The sequence below is a fragment of the Eleutherodactylus coqui genome, chromosome 2, assembly GCF_035609145.1.
Source record: "Eleutherodactylus coqui strain aEleCoq1 chromosome 2, aEleCoq1.hap1, whole genome shotgun sequence".
Lineage (NCBI taxonomy): Eukaryota > Metazoa > Chordata > Amphibia > Anura > Eleutherodactylidae > Eleutherodactylus > Eleutherodactylus coqui.
Window position 1 is genome coordinate 212,367,232 of NC_089838.1, and position 14,426 is coordinate 212,381,657.

Below are 14,426 nucleotides of genomic sequence, written 5' to 3' on the forward strand. Positions count from 1 at the left end.
CTTTAGACGCTGCTTAAGTATTATGGAATCATATGTGGACTTCGCTTACTGTTAATCTATACAAATCTGCATATGTGTTTTATTGTAGATTAGGTTTCCCATTCCCAAAACACGTTGAACAATTAATAAAACACTGTTGGATCACTTACTGGGCTATTGTTTATTTGGAGAGCCTTCCAGGCATACAGGGGTTGAGCAGCACTTTGATGTCTCCTACCCCACCTCAACTTTAATTACACCCGTATAAACCTAAGTCATCATCTGTTTTTGAGCTCCCCTTATTTATTTTTATTTTCAATTGATACTCTGTGGATGGTCGTTTCAGTCCATAAGGATGTGGCTATCGAATAACGTGTGTAAGAGAAGACCTTCCTGTTGTGACTATGTGCTTTTGGTTCTTATAGGATTGTAAGTATGGTACTACCAAGTGCCACACACACATCCAGTGGGTAATTACGTTATCCTTAATATATACAGCCATTTGCGCTGATAGAATATTAATTGTTTCATGATCTGAGGCAGAAGATCACTAAAATATAAATTAAGAAGCACCATGGTTCAATAAAGGGGTAATGCAAGGGATTGCAGTGTCCCAAGGTATCAGTATAAGGCTTTACTCCCACAAGCGTATATCAGCCTGCCGATATACGCTGTGATCTGATACATTGGATTCCAATGCATCAGATCACATGGCTGTATTCCTCAGACATAAAAGCGCCCAAGGGGTAGATTTGTGCGCCCGTTCACGAGCTTCTATGTCCCAGATGGTAGCGTATATCGGCTGGCCATGAAAACATCGGCCGATATACGCTCGTGGGAAAGAAACCTAAGGGTGGACCATCTCACGTCAAAGAAGGGGACACATAGACATTAAGAATTACTTGAACTTGATTCTATGATTCTAACTTGAATATGTACTTCAGCGATACTTTTAACAAGTATTCCTCAGTGAGGTTTGTAGCTGTATAGGATATCTGAGCTAAAGTAGTTTGTGAACCATTGTTCTGAAACAAGATATGTATGCAAATGGAAGATGTGTTACAATTAGAGATAAGCGAGCACGCTCGGATAAAGCAGTTACTCGAGCGATCATCGCTCTTCTCGAATAACTGCTTACTAGTCCGAGCAGGCTCGGGGGGGGGGGGGGGGGGTGAGCGGGGCGTAAGGGGGGGTGGGGAGAGAGATCTCTCTCACTCTACCCCCTGCCATTCCCCGCTCACCCCCGCCGCCCCCCCAAGCCTGCTCGGACCAGTAAGGAGTTACTCGAGAACAGCGATGCTCGCTCGAGTAACTGCTTTATCCGAGCGTGCTTGCTCATCTCTAGTTACAATGCCTTGGCAGCACCATTTATTAGGAGGTAGCTATCCTACAAGTCAATGTTCAACCTTTTTAACAGGCCTAGTAGTGGCTTGCTGGAAGCAGCTGAGGATCATAAAATGCCATCTGAAAGTCCCCAACCTTAATATTAAGAAAGGATAGAGTAACGGTTATATGTAGATACTCATATCTTATGGGACATAAATCTTTAGTCATGTGTTTTACCCACTTTGGAAAAATATAATAGCCACATACCTGCTTTGAATTAGTCAGATACAACTTTGCTGCAAGGTTTATGGTCTGCAGTTTAACAATGTCTTCTTCATTAGTGAATGACTTGGCCATCTTCCTCAATACATCAGGAGCTATTTTAGGCACATGTTCACAGTACTCACCAATTAGCCACAAGATGCTAGCTCGAGCCATAGGCACCTGAAACAATATAGTAGTAATGAGGTCCTGCTTGCTAATCAAGTGGGTTTTACACAGAAAAGAATTAAGATTGTAATAGATGGGCTATTATCTGCAGTCTATCAGTCTCAAGATATAAGGTCCATTTACACACAAAGATGATCGCTCAAAATTCGTCAGAAACTGACAATTTTTAGCAAGCATTTTGCATTAGCTACTAATGGGCTAATCAGAAGATTAGTAGCTAACTAGCTTCATTTCTATGTATTTAGAGAACAGCGGGTGGTCTGTGCTGTAAATACATCACTTTTGTTCTGCTGTGGGCAGCAGGCTGCATACAATGCTATCAGCGCTGTCTGTGGAGAACACAGCATGCCATCCCTCTTATCAGGAATGGCGGCTATTATGTTGAGCTGAACTCAGCGATGAACGAAGAGTGCACGATGGGCACACATTTACACGCAATGGCTATCGTTCAAAAGCCATCGTTTGGACAAATTTTGAGTGATAATCATTGAGTGTAAATCAGCCTTTACATAATTTAACTGAGAAGACGGACTAATGTCTCATTTAGACGGGACGACAGTCATCTAAACGACTGCACAAGTGCTAATGACACAGCTAAGGCTGTTTGTGGTCATGCAGAGCATTTAGACAGGCAGAGATCACCGCTAAATCGCAGGCTTCTCGCTGAGCGCTTCACTTTCTGTGTGAAGCGCTGAGCTGAGAGCATTCACACACGGCGAGAATCCAGCAACCCAGCGATGATTTTTATGCTGACTGAAAGTCAACAATAACAAAAAGTGAATGAATAGAAAACGATTTTTTGCATTTACATGGGACGATTATATCGCTTATTTTTGTTAATTTGAACAAATTTTGAGTGATAATTGTCCCATGTAAATGGCCCTTAAGGTTATAGTTAGAAATGAGTGAGCGTACTCGGTAAGGACAGATACTTGAGCAAGTATCGTCCTTACCGAGTACCTGTCTGCTCGCCTGCAAATATTTGGGTGCCGGCGGGGGTGACCGCTGTGTTGCGGGAGTGAGCAGGAGGGAGCAGGGGGGAGAGAGAGAGATCCCCCCCCCCTGCCCGTTCCACTCCGCTCCCCGCCGCCACCCGAATCTTTGCGGGTGAGCAGGCAGGTACTCGGTAAGGACGATACTCGCTCGCGTATCTGTCCTTACCGAGTACACTCGATCATCTCTAGTTATAGTACCACACAAAGCCAACGTAGATAACAAGAAAATTGTATTCTTGCATTTTATGATTACAGATATCATCCCTGTGAGAATTGAATACCTGGATATTGTCAGTTAACTTGGCCATGTGTTTTATTATTTCACTGTGCTGTGCTGGCTGCATTTGGAGTAATTTCTTGATAACCACCACTGATTCTGCAACAACCAGCTCTGTAAGAAATGCAAACAAATGTAATCATATTGTAAAAAAAAAAAAAAAAAAAACTAATCAAAAGAAGTAGAAGACAGCTTCCAGAGTGCGTTGCCAAAAAGGGATCTTTTTATGCCATAAAAATAGGTATGAAGTTTCGGCTGAGCAAAGGACCAAGATGTTTCAATTCAAAAGGATCAGACACTTGTTAGGGATATTACCCATGTGGTGGTTTTACTGCCCTATTCTTTTCTTCTTCAGCTACCAAAATCATTTTTGCAGCAGTTTTTTTTCTGTGACACATAAGTCTATTCTTTTATATATTTACATTTTCACAGAATTTTTTTTACCGTTTTTAGTTTTATTGTGGGCAAAAAGCTAAAAAACTTTTTTTTATTTATAGTTGTTCATATATATATATTATATATATATATATATATATATTTCTGTGATTTTTAAACTTTTTTTTGTAGCTATTTGTTTTACATCTATGTCCACCATGACGTCATATAAGACTTCTGGGGGATGCTCACATTGTTATATTTTTTTTCTACACTTTTCCACTTTAGCTGGGGCATCCAAAGGGGCCCTAGTTACAGGAAAAAACATCCCCCTGTAGTGACAGTAGTCATTAACATGGCTGATCTCTGTCTGCTAAGACCCTGCAGCTCAGCTGTGGCAGGGGGCACCTAGCAGTCACGTGATCACTGGGTCAAATAGTGGAACTGACACTTCCACTTTCTCTAATCTCTACATAGGGCTCATTGAGTGCTATTTATTCTGCAAGAGAGAAGGCAGAAGTGGTTAAAAACAGTTTCTGCCTTATCCTACAGGTCCTCGGCTGTGACTAGCAGCCAAGGACCAGGCCTGGTCATGCTACATTACACGAGGAGGAGCTTTAATCCCGTGCCGTACTTTTACTATCGGACAGGATTAAAGCCCAGTTCTAAGCACTGTAAAATGCATGGTGCTTTCTCCTTAATAGATTTAACTATAGCACCAGAAAAGATTTAAAACTTCACAGTTCTAATCCTCATTTAGAGTTCAGGTAGTTGTGCTGCAGACCTCTTCTTCTCCCTAATTCTGTAACAGAAATCATTGTCTGCCATGTTGAATATACACTAGAGATGCAGCCACATCATGTTCACTGGATCTAAAATCCTTCAAACTTATATTACACTTAAGGCCCATTTAGACACAACAATTGTCGCTCCAAATTCGCTCATCTTCCATCTTTTGAGCGATAATTGTTGTGTGCATCTACACGGCAAGATGATCACTCAAAATTCGCTCAAACGGTAGTTTGAGTGACAGTTTTGAGCATTCACTTCACATAAACTGTTAAGTAGCTAGCTAGTCAGCTACTTAACAGCTTATTAGTATGTAAATGTAGCTCACGCTGTGTACAGAAGACAAGTGGGACCGCTATCTTCTGTATACAGCTGTTCTCTTCTCAGAGTGCTCAGCTGTAGTGCTCAGCTGTTATACAGCTGAACGCTCCAGTGTGGTATACAGAAGAAAAATGGGACCGCTTGTCTTATGTATACAGCTGCTTTCTTCTCAGAGTGCACAGCTGGTATACAGCTGAGCGCTCCGAGCTGCGGGGTATGCAGAAGACAAGCGGGGGCCGCTTGTCTTCTGTATACAGCTGTTTTCTTCTAAGAGCGCGCAGTTGGTAGACAGCTGAGCATTCCGAGCTGCTGGGTATGCAGGAGATAAGTGGGGCCGCTTGTCTTCTGTATACAGCTGTTTTCTTCTCAGAGCGCACAGCTGGTATACAGCTGAGCGCTCCGAGCTGCGGGGTATGCAGAAGAGCAGCTGGACTGCTCGTCTTCTGCATACTTGTGATTTGTTCTCCGAGCGGGATACCAGCTGAAACAATAGTATCCCGCTGAGAACTCGGCGCGCGGCCCTGATAAGGCTGGTCGCTGACTTTTAGAAAGCAAGCTAAAAGTCAGCGAAAAGTGCATGAGTTTAGACACAACGATTATCACTCAAAAGATGGAAGATGAACGAATTGTGAGTGATAATCGTTGTGTATATGGGCCTTTAGGGTCCCCAAACACATTGGACTTTAGTTGACTGAACCTGTCGATGACGACAGGTCAAGATGGCTGTCTTATACGTATAGAAGCGGTTTAACTCCTCCAGCAAATGATGTGGAAGGAAATTAGGACCAGAGATGTTGAATTTAATTGCTTGATCCTTTTATTCACCAGGAGATAAGCTGGCAACAGGGCTGTCTAGCTGCAGCTTACCTCCCTAAACACATGACTATTTGGCCAAATCAAATGTTCATGTGCATGGGGCAGCCTCTTTGATGGAATCAGTGTCAAGGCGGCTGTAATCACAGGACCTTATTAATTAGTAAATACCCTCTACAGACACACAAACACTGGTGATTTCCTATTTCAGTAGGAAATGGTCTGCAGTCTTCATTAACACCTTTTGTCTTACCATCTCGGTTTGACAGCAGCTGGACGAGTCCATTAAGACAGGTATCACGGACTTTGCCTATGTTGGTAGCACATCGGCCAATAGCCTGTATTGAAGCAGCGACAAAATCTTTATCCATACTGCGAATGTAAGTCTGAAAGAATTAACATAAATATATTGTATTAATGTGTTTAGTTATTAATATAGGGCTCTGAATGTATTACGGTAACTAACATGAAGATTATTAAATTGCTTACAAATATAGTGTTTTTTTTCATGTATATAAATTAACATAATAGCCACCAGTTCTGGTTTTGAAGAACAATTATAATGTTTTGAAGACAGAACTATTATGCCGTTAAAGTATAAAAAGGAGTATGGGTTTATAGGAGGTTTGTGTAGCATAACCAAATCAGAGCACAATTTGGTGAAATTAGTAAATTACTTCATAATTGTAAAGAAGTTATCATATAGCATTTCCATCTCTTTTATGAGGCCATACAACTTTAGGTAGATAGGGGGTTTTAAGTAATAAATGAAAGACTTGCACTACATATCATTTTGATACCCTAGATCAGTGGTGGCGAAACTATGGCACGTGTGCCAGAGGCGGCACGCAGAGCTCTCCACGGGGCTCTCACTGTGATGTCAGTGTGCACCCGGGATCCTCCTCCCCTGACGTCTCCTCCTTGGTTTAGCGAGAGCAGAGGAGAGGAGGCGTCCGGATGCACATGCATGACCGAGCAGAGGAGCAGCGGTGCTTCAAGGAGGAGACGGTAAGTATATGGGTCTGCTATATCAGCCCCCAGTAGAAATAGCATTACTACTGGAGCTGTGGGGGGCACTATTACTGCTGGGGCTACTGTGGGGGACACTTACTACCGGGACTACTGTGGCGGACACTATTACTACCGGGGCTACTGTGGGGGTCACTATTACTGCTGGGGCTACTGTAGGTATCACTATTACTAATGGGGCCACTGTAAGGGGTTAATATAACTGCTGGGGCTGCTGTGGGGGGTCACTATTATTGCTGAGACCGCTGTGTGAGTCACTATTACTACTGGGGCTACTATGGGGGGCACTATTACTGCTCAGACCACTGTGGGGGGGGGGGTCACTATTACTACTGAGACCACTGTGGGGAACACTAATACTACTCAAACTACTGTGTGTGTGTGGGGGGGTCATTATTACTGCTGAGGGGGTCACTATAACTACTGGGGCAACTGTGGGGGGTCACTATTACTACTAGGGCTGCTGTGAGGGTCACCATTACTACTGAGACCACTGGGGGGTCACTATTACTAGTGGGGCTACTGTGGGTGTCACTATTACTATTGAGACTACTGTGGGGGTCACTATTACTACAGAGACCAGTGAGGGGAACACTATTACTACTGGGGCTACTGGGCTACTGTGGGGGGATCACTACTACTGCTGAGGCTGCTGTGGGAGTCACTATAACTACTGGGGAAACTGTGGGGGTATACTATTACTACTGGGGCCACTGTGGGGGACACTATTATTACTGAAACCACTCTGCTAGTCACTATTACTACTGGGACTACTATGGAGGTCACTGTTACTACTGAGGGGGTCATTATTCCTGCTGAGGCCACTGTCGGGGTCACTATTACTACTGAGGTGACTTTGGGGGACACTTACTACTGAAGCTACTGTGGGGGGTAACTATTACTACTGGGGTATGTTTACTTGTGGCGGAAATGCTGCAGAAAGTCCTCAGCGGAAATCTCCGTTGGCAAATTCCGCAGCATTTCTGCATCCAAAAAGCAGTCAAAATCTCCACCCTGTCTTTAAAACAGCCCTGTCCTTTTCATAACGACGGAGTAAAATCATACGTTGTGATAAGCCCCGCCCCCTGACATGTTGGCACTTTGCGATAAATAAGTGGGTTTTGGGTTGCAGTTTAGGTACTCCGTCTCTAAAAGGTTCGCCATCACTGCCCTAGATGCTCCACTTGTTTTCATGAACCAATTCCTAGCATAGAAATAGAAACGAAACCCTGGCACTCTGTGGTTTCCAGCATAAAAACAGCATTTTATTTACATTTTGTGGATAAAAACATCTTCCAAAATTGTTCTTACATGTTTCGAACAGAGGTGTTATTCAGATGTAGCAGAATGATTGTGATTATGTTATTGGCTGTGACCTTTGTTCCTTCATTGGTTCTTTTTTGTATTTAAAGAATAGTCATTCTGCAGAAGAATATGCTATGAATAAGTTTGAAACGTCTAAGTGATATTTTGGGAGATGTTTTTATCTATAATATTCAAATAAAATGCTGATTTTATGCTGGAATCCACAGAGTGCCAGAGCTTTGTTTCTAGTGCTGTTCACCTGTCCATGCACCCAGTGTATCTATACGGTGAGCTGGCGTTTGGAGTTCTAATTTCTATCATGCTATATAGTTAGTGAACTCATATTCTGCCACACACTTACTTGGAATTCTCGTAGAATTATAGAAATGTTGGTCTCATTAGCCAGGTTTGTCAGTACTTCCAGCTGCAAAGGATAAAAAAAAATGATTTATTCTATCCATTATGTATTGTTGCACTATAGGTTTTGTTTAAAAATTGCCATTTGACCATATTTTTAAAACCATTTACTCATAGATTTTCCCTGACAGCTGTTTGGTGAATAAAACCCCACAAAGAAGGATTCTACATTGCTAGCTTTCATAGTATATATGACCAGTCGTGTGATCATTTCTACCTTTAGGTAGAAGATGCTGCAATCAAAGCTAAAAATGGGTGCACACAAGGATGTGACAATGGGAGTAATGTATACGTGAGTGCCAGGTATTTGGAGAACAGAGAGGAGGAAAGTATCTGAATGCTTCTAGAGTTTCTGTTAGAGTGACTGTCAAAAGACAGAAAAGTCCTGTATAGCCTAGGTCCTCAACCATTAGTACATGCACCCTAGGGAGTACACACTATGTCTCTATGGGGTAATCACAATATCGTCATTCTGTGCTTTAACAAGTGCAGCATACCGTATGGTCGTACTTTTGGGGTACCTCAATGTCATTTACAAATGTGTGCTTCTGTAACTTTTTGCCTGTTTCAAGATAATATGAAAGAAACACCACTAAATGATCAGCTTTAAAAAAATATGCATTACTCACAACAAAGTAAAGACCCATTTAGACGGGACGAATGTCAGGGAAATGATGCACATACTTGCTATTTCACTCCTCGCTCTTCCCCGCCCCTCTCCATTGACTTAACATAGTGTCCGTTCAATACTGAACAGCTGCTATATACACTGAGCGATCATCGTTCAGCTCATCGTCCATTGTTTGTGCAGCATAAACGATGAGCTGATCGCTCATCGTTCAGTGTATATAGCAGCTGTTCAGTACTCAATAGAGAGGGGAAGGGGAGCATGAGGAGAAAAATCTCCTCCAGACACCCGTTGTGAACCAGCAATACTAGCTCCCGTGCAGCAGTACGAGAGCGAGTATGTGTGGGGACAAGCGTCGGGCATCGTTTGCCCGACACTCCTCCCGTCTAAATGGTCCTTAACATAACTCATTTTTTTATTTTTAAAGCTGGTTATCTTGTACCATTTAGCTTGCGATATCTTAAAACAGGTGCAAAGACAAGCAGGCAGACATCTGCCTGTATATTTTAATAGTGATAACTTGCTTAGGAGAAACTCTTCCAAATTGTTGTCTGTTTCTGTAATTTCCTGTCCCCGGGTACAGAAGGAAAAGCAGGTCTGTTGTACAAATAGACCCCTTCACAAATACAATACTGTACTGTGCAGACTAACAGTAAATGTTAGATTTTTTATGAATCCATTTTTTCGCAGCTGAATATATAAAGCTGCATAAATCCCCCTCCCCCACTGATGTATTTGCGCCATAGGCAGTTTGTGTTAATTTACAAAGGGCACATAGCCCCATTACAGCCTATGAGGCTATACACATTGCCATTTTTCATGCAGACTAATGGTCTGCATGAAAAACTCCTTGAATGTTCTATTTCCATCCGTATCACGGCCAAGAAACAGGACATGCAAAATGCGTGTGATTGTCATGCTGTCCTATGCCAGTTGCACCCGAGCGCCTCAAGCACAACTCATGTTCATGGCTAGTATGTACCTAGCCTTATATGTAAAGAAAAATAATACACAATTAGAAATTGAAGATGGTAAATCTCAGATCAATTTTATTTACTAATGACAGCAAATACATGAGTTACTTATTTTGCCATCTATTAGCAAAGAGTAACTCCAAAGTGAAGCTACACTTTATACCAAATGGGTTTGTATCAAACACAATACTAATGCAAATTGATATGTTACCTTCAAAATCTTAATCTGGGTTGGGTCAGTAGATCGAATATAGAAACTTTTTAGGTACGGCTCAAACATTCCCTAAAAAATAAAATTAATGATTACAAAAGCAACAGATTAACGTACTAATTTAAATCTGGTACATTGTTAATAATAACAGTAATAAAATAAACACAGAACTAGGAGGCATTTTAAGCCTCATGCCCACTGCTGGGTCAGATTCCGCCTGTGAAATCTTCCAGCGGAATCAGACCTGGAGCCCCCATACTCACCTCTCCGGATCCGCGGTGAGAGTCTCTGCCATCGAGCATGCGCACTGCAGCGCATGACTCGCCAGCGCTGGGCGGTGATGCGATTTCCCACGATACTTCAGCTGTGCTCACAGTGCGGAGTATTGCAAGACGAACGGCTTCCACTGACTGCAATGGAAGCCATCCGCGCAATTTTCCGCGACGAATAGGACATGCTGTGATTCTTCCCAGCGAGTGGAAAATCGCAGTTAATTTCTGCTTGTGGGCAGGGAATCTGTTAACATAGCATGTCTATGGACGGCTATTGCTGCAGGATTTGCAGCAGGTGTCTGACCGTGAATCACGCAGCGATTATCTGTCTGTGGGCATTCGGCCTAAGGCCTATCTGGTGTTTAAGATAGGAAATTCCCATGAAGATCTTGAAATGGACTTATCATTCAAATTAATTTGAATCTATAACCAAAACTGGCCAACAATAGAACATTAAAGAGACACTCCTGCAAAAAAAGTCATTCATTAGGTAGCTAGCCGCCCAGTGTATGTAACTCAGCTAGTATTACCTTGTTAAGTTTCCCTTTCCATCTGAAAAATTCCCGTAATTGGGTTATATGATCTTATGGTGAACCCCTGGAAATTACTTGCCTGTCTGTTATCTCAAAGGGTCACCACAACTTCCTGTGTGATTAAATTACATGGACTTTACCATGCTTGCTGTTCTCAGGGGGCACAATAACTCCTGTTACATTACTGTTGATGATTAGAGGCTCCTGTCACACAATTATAATGAAGAAAATGATAGTTCATCCTCTATCACTGTATGGGTATTTAGGTAAATGTAGAGATTAATGATATGTACACTGTTCTCCCAGCAAAGCAGAGATAGTACAGTCTCTGTCTGCTCATGTAAGGCCTCATTTAGACGAAAGTAGTTGTCGCTTTGCTAGCAGCGCAAAAAAAAAAGATTGCGGCTATGGGAGCTGTAAAGATGGCGTGAACGGGCTGCTTCCAGCTACTTGAAGTAGTTTGTTGACACAATCCTATGTGCATGCTGCGTGCTTGCGAACACCTCGGAGCCGAAATGCGAGTTTGCACTCACATGTCCTATCTTTGTTAGGTGTGCGCAGTTTCGCGTGCCTAATAATCATCCATGTGAACGCTTCTATAGGAACCTATTGGTTCCTTATAGAATCGCGTTCTGTGTGCTGCTAGTAGCGCGAAAACTCAGTTCGTCTGAACGTGCCCTAATACTGTGCTGATGAAAGAGAAACTAAGATCAAGCTGGGGCCTGATAAACTTCAGAAAGGAGGCTGCACTCCATAGAAGAGAGTGCAATATACATAGGAGATATCCAGAGTGTGATAGGCAATCAGATGAGGGATGCAGGGATCGAAAAATGTATTTTCAGGGGAGTGTTTCTTTAAAGGGGTTTTCTGAGTTGTAGCTTTTCTGTAAAACCAGTTCCCCATGCACTAACATAACAGTTATTTACCGACCTCTCCACTGTGTCTTGCACAGCTGCTCCAAGTCTCCCCTGTGACATCATCTTTACAGGTTGCACCAGCCCGTTTACGGGCCATCACAGGTGCTGCAGCCAATGACAGCGCTTGATTACTGAGTGCTGTCATTCCCTGCAGCACCTGTGACGTCCTATAAATCGGGTGGGACTTCAATTTATGCACAAACACTAGAGCGGAGGATCGAGCAGTGCCGTGGGACACTGTGGGGAGAGGTGAGTATATGCCTATTTGTTATATTAGTGCGTGGGACTCTGGTTTTACAGATAAACTACATCTTGGAAAACCCCTTTAACCAAGTAGAATAAATGTTTACATGTTTAAATATACAGTTCTGTCATATACAATAACAGTAAAGTAAAGCTCCACTTTAATAGATAAAGAAACACACAAAAAAACTATATTGAAAATAGCTCTCATTCTGCTTATTTCAGCTAGAAGAGCACTTGGAACCACTTGAAGTGTAAGCCAGGGTTGTTGGTATTTTACTGTAAGCATGCGATTAAAAGTCAATTAAACCTTATTATTTCTTATGCAAGCAATACAATTTAAGTGATCCAAAGAAACCAGAAAGCATTGTATTGTTTACTTACCCTTCTCTTGATGGACATAGTGGCCACGTTCTGTAATACAACAAACTGCACCTCACTGGAAAGAAAGAGAGTAATTATTAAAAGAGCAGAAAGCAACAATAAGCAAATCATATACTACAAACAAGAAAAATGAGAACTGTATAATAAAACATTGAGCAACTTCGTACAACTGAGACTTAGCGGATAATGTGTAATACGTAAAAGTGGGACTTGTTACATACGGAACAGGAGAGAGAAAAGATTACAAGTTTCATTTGCCTACAATGTCATCTCCAAGCAGAATGAGAAAAAGTTTACGCGGGGGAATACAAATCAGATTATGCCATGTGGATTCCGCCTCTAAAGCCACGGAAGACATCAGCGGCTAAGCTGCGTATTTCTACCCCGTATTTTACCACAGATTCCATGTGGATCCGTGTTAACCACTTAATGACCTCCCCATAGTGTTTTTACATCCTGCCTAAGTGGGCTTTAATCCCCGAGGATGTAAAAACATGCATTCTCTGGGGATTAGCCGACAACCTGAAGCTGTCATGAGGGGCCGCAGGAAGCCCTAAAGTCAATGCAAAGTTAAAAAAAGGTTAGTTTCAGCTCCCCTTACCTGTGACTGCGTAACAAGCGAACCAAGGCCTTTGCTATGACACCAACTTCTGCTTTTGGTGCTAGATGAAAGTATAGCTGTGCTACTGCCATAACCACCTGTAGAAAGAAGTGCATAAAAACTCTAAATAAGTACTGTACATAAATAGTACTTCCTTCTTGCATTTGTATGATTATTGTAATATACTGTAGTTGGGCTTTTCTGTGTAATATTACTTGTTAAGCCAATTTTTCTTTAATGGTAGATATAATTATATGATATTTTGGCATTTAGCAACAAGGAGAAATAAATCCTCTTTATATACTAAAATACTGGACTTGAATTATTATACCATATTGGATATAATTCTATTTAATGTGTATAGCTTCGTGATTAGAGATGAGCGAACGTACTCGGTAAGGGCGATTTCGCAATCGAGCACCGCGATTTTCGAGTACTTCACTACTCGGGTGAAAAGTACTCGGGTGCGCTGTGGGCCGGGGGGTTGCAGAGGGGAGTGGGGGGTAGCAGCGGGGAACAGGGGGGAGCCCTCTCTCTCTCCCTTTCCCCCCCACTCCCCGCTGCAACCCCCCGCTCACCCACAGCGCACCCGAGTACTTTTCACCCGAGTAGTGAAGTACTCGAAAATCGCGGTGCTCGATTGCAAAATCGCCCTTACCGAGTACGTTCGCTCATCTCTATTCGTAATCTATTAATGAATATATATTAAAAGCTGCATGACATGGCAAGATGCAAAATGGCAAATGGCCACTAGTTATGTTCATGCACGTCTATTTCGATATTAAACTCCTGGGTATTATATTCACAGTATTGTATATTTAAAGGAAATGGCATTATTTTACAGCAGCATTGCGACTCTGCAAGAGGGGCTTGGTGTTGCGAAGAAGAAGTCGGTGATCTGGGTCCATAATATATGGCTTGCGTTTCACAATAGCTGATGGTTCTGCTTTTTCTTCTTTGCTTCCTTCGTCCTCATCTGAGCCATAGAATGCTTTCTCTGGATTTTCTTCCAGAAGAGACTCCTGCCAACAAAAAGCACAGTAAAGTAAAAACATAAGACTTAAATATTTTGACAACTGTATATTGGTCTAACTAATAAAACAAGAGATAGAGAATAGAAAGCAATATGACTAAGGCATATATTACACATGCAACACATCAAGCGAGAACATACAGAAAACACATGGTGAAGCATATTAGAGGGAAATAAACACTCACAGAAAGAGTAGTAAGCTGTAGAACTTACATTTTGATTAGGATTTAGAAATTGGGTCCTTGCATAACGTGTCAGCATGTTGATAATGACTACCTGCCCCCATTCCTCCACATCAATCAGCAGGTTACACAACTTGCGATAATTCTTATGTATCAGGTCAATGCGTTCAGGACACACTTCTTCAAAAGCCATAACTACACTTCCTGCAACCAGCTGTGGAAAAACAGTGAGACAGTTTAACATAATGCTCATTCTAGCATATCCTGCTAGACTTGAATCTCAACGCTAGAAGAAAATATACAGTAGTAAAAAGAACTTTGTCCTCAGCCAGTTGATTCCCATTCACATGGGACAAATGTCGGGCAAACAAT

At 42.1% G+C, this 14,426-nt stretch overlaps 1 protein-coding gene across 7 annotated transcripts in view; it reads right to left on the reverse strand.

The window, feature by feature from the left end:
- The window catches only part of AP3B2 (adaptor related protein complex 3 subunit beta 2), a 78,599-nt gene that overhangs the window by 34,130 nt on the left and 30,043 nt on the right, over positions 1–14,426 (reverse strand). For all 7 annotated transcript variants that reach the window (XM_066592446.1, XM_066592444.1, XM_066592445.1 and 4 more), the window contains exons 7-15: positions 14,086–14,268; positions 13,682–13,861; positions 12,840–12,937; positions 12,239–12,293; positions 9,890–9,961; positions 8,021–8,083; positions 5,579–5,711; positions 3,032–3,141; positions 1,573–1,749 (exon numbers count right to left, since the gene is read on the reverse strand). In XM_066592446.1, the coding sequence (XP_066448543.1) occupies positions 1,573–1,749; positions 3,032–3,141; positions 5,579–5,711; positions 8,021–8,083; positions 9,890–9,961; positions 12,239–12,293; positions 12,840–12,937; positions 13,682–13,861; positions 14,086–14,268 (1,071 nt within the window). The remainder of the gene's footprint in view (positions 1–1,572; positions 1,750–3,031; positions 3,142–5,578; positions 5,712–8,020; positions 8,084–9,889; positions 9,962–12,238; positions 12,294–12,839; positions 12,938–13,681; positions 13,862–14,085; positions 14,269–14,426) is intronic.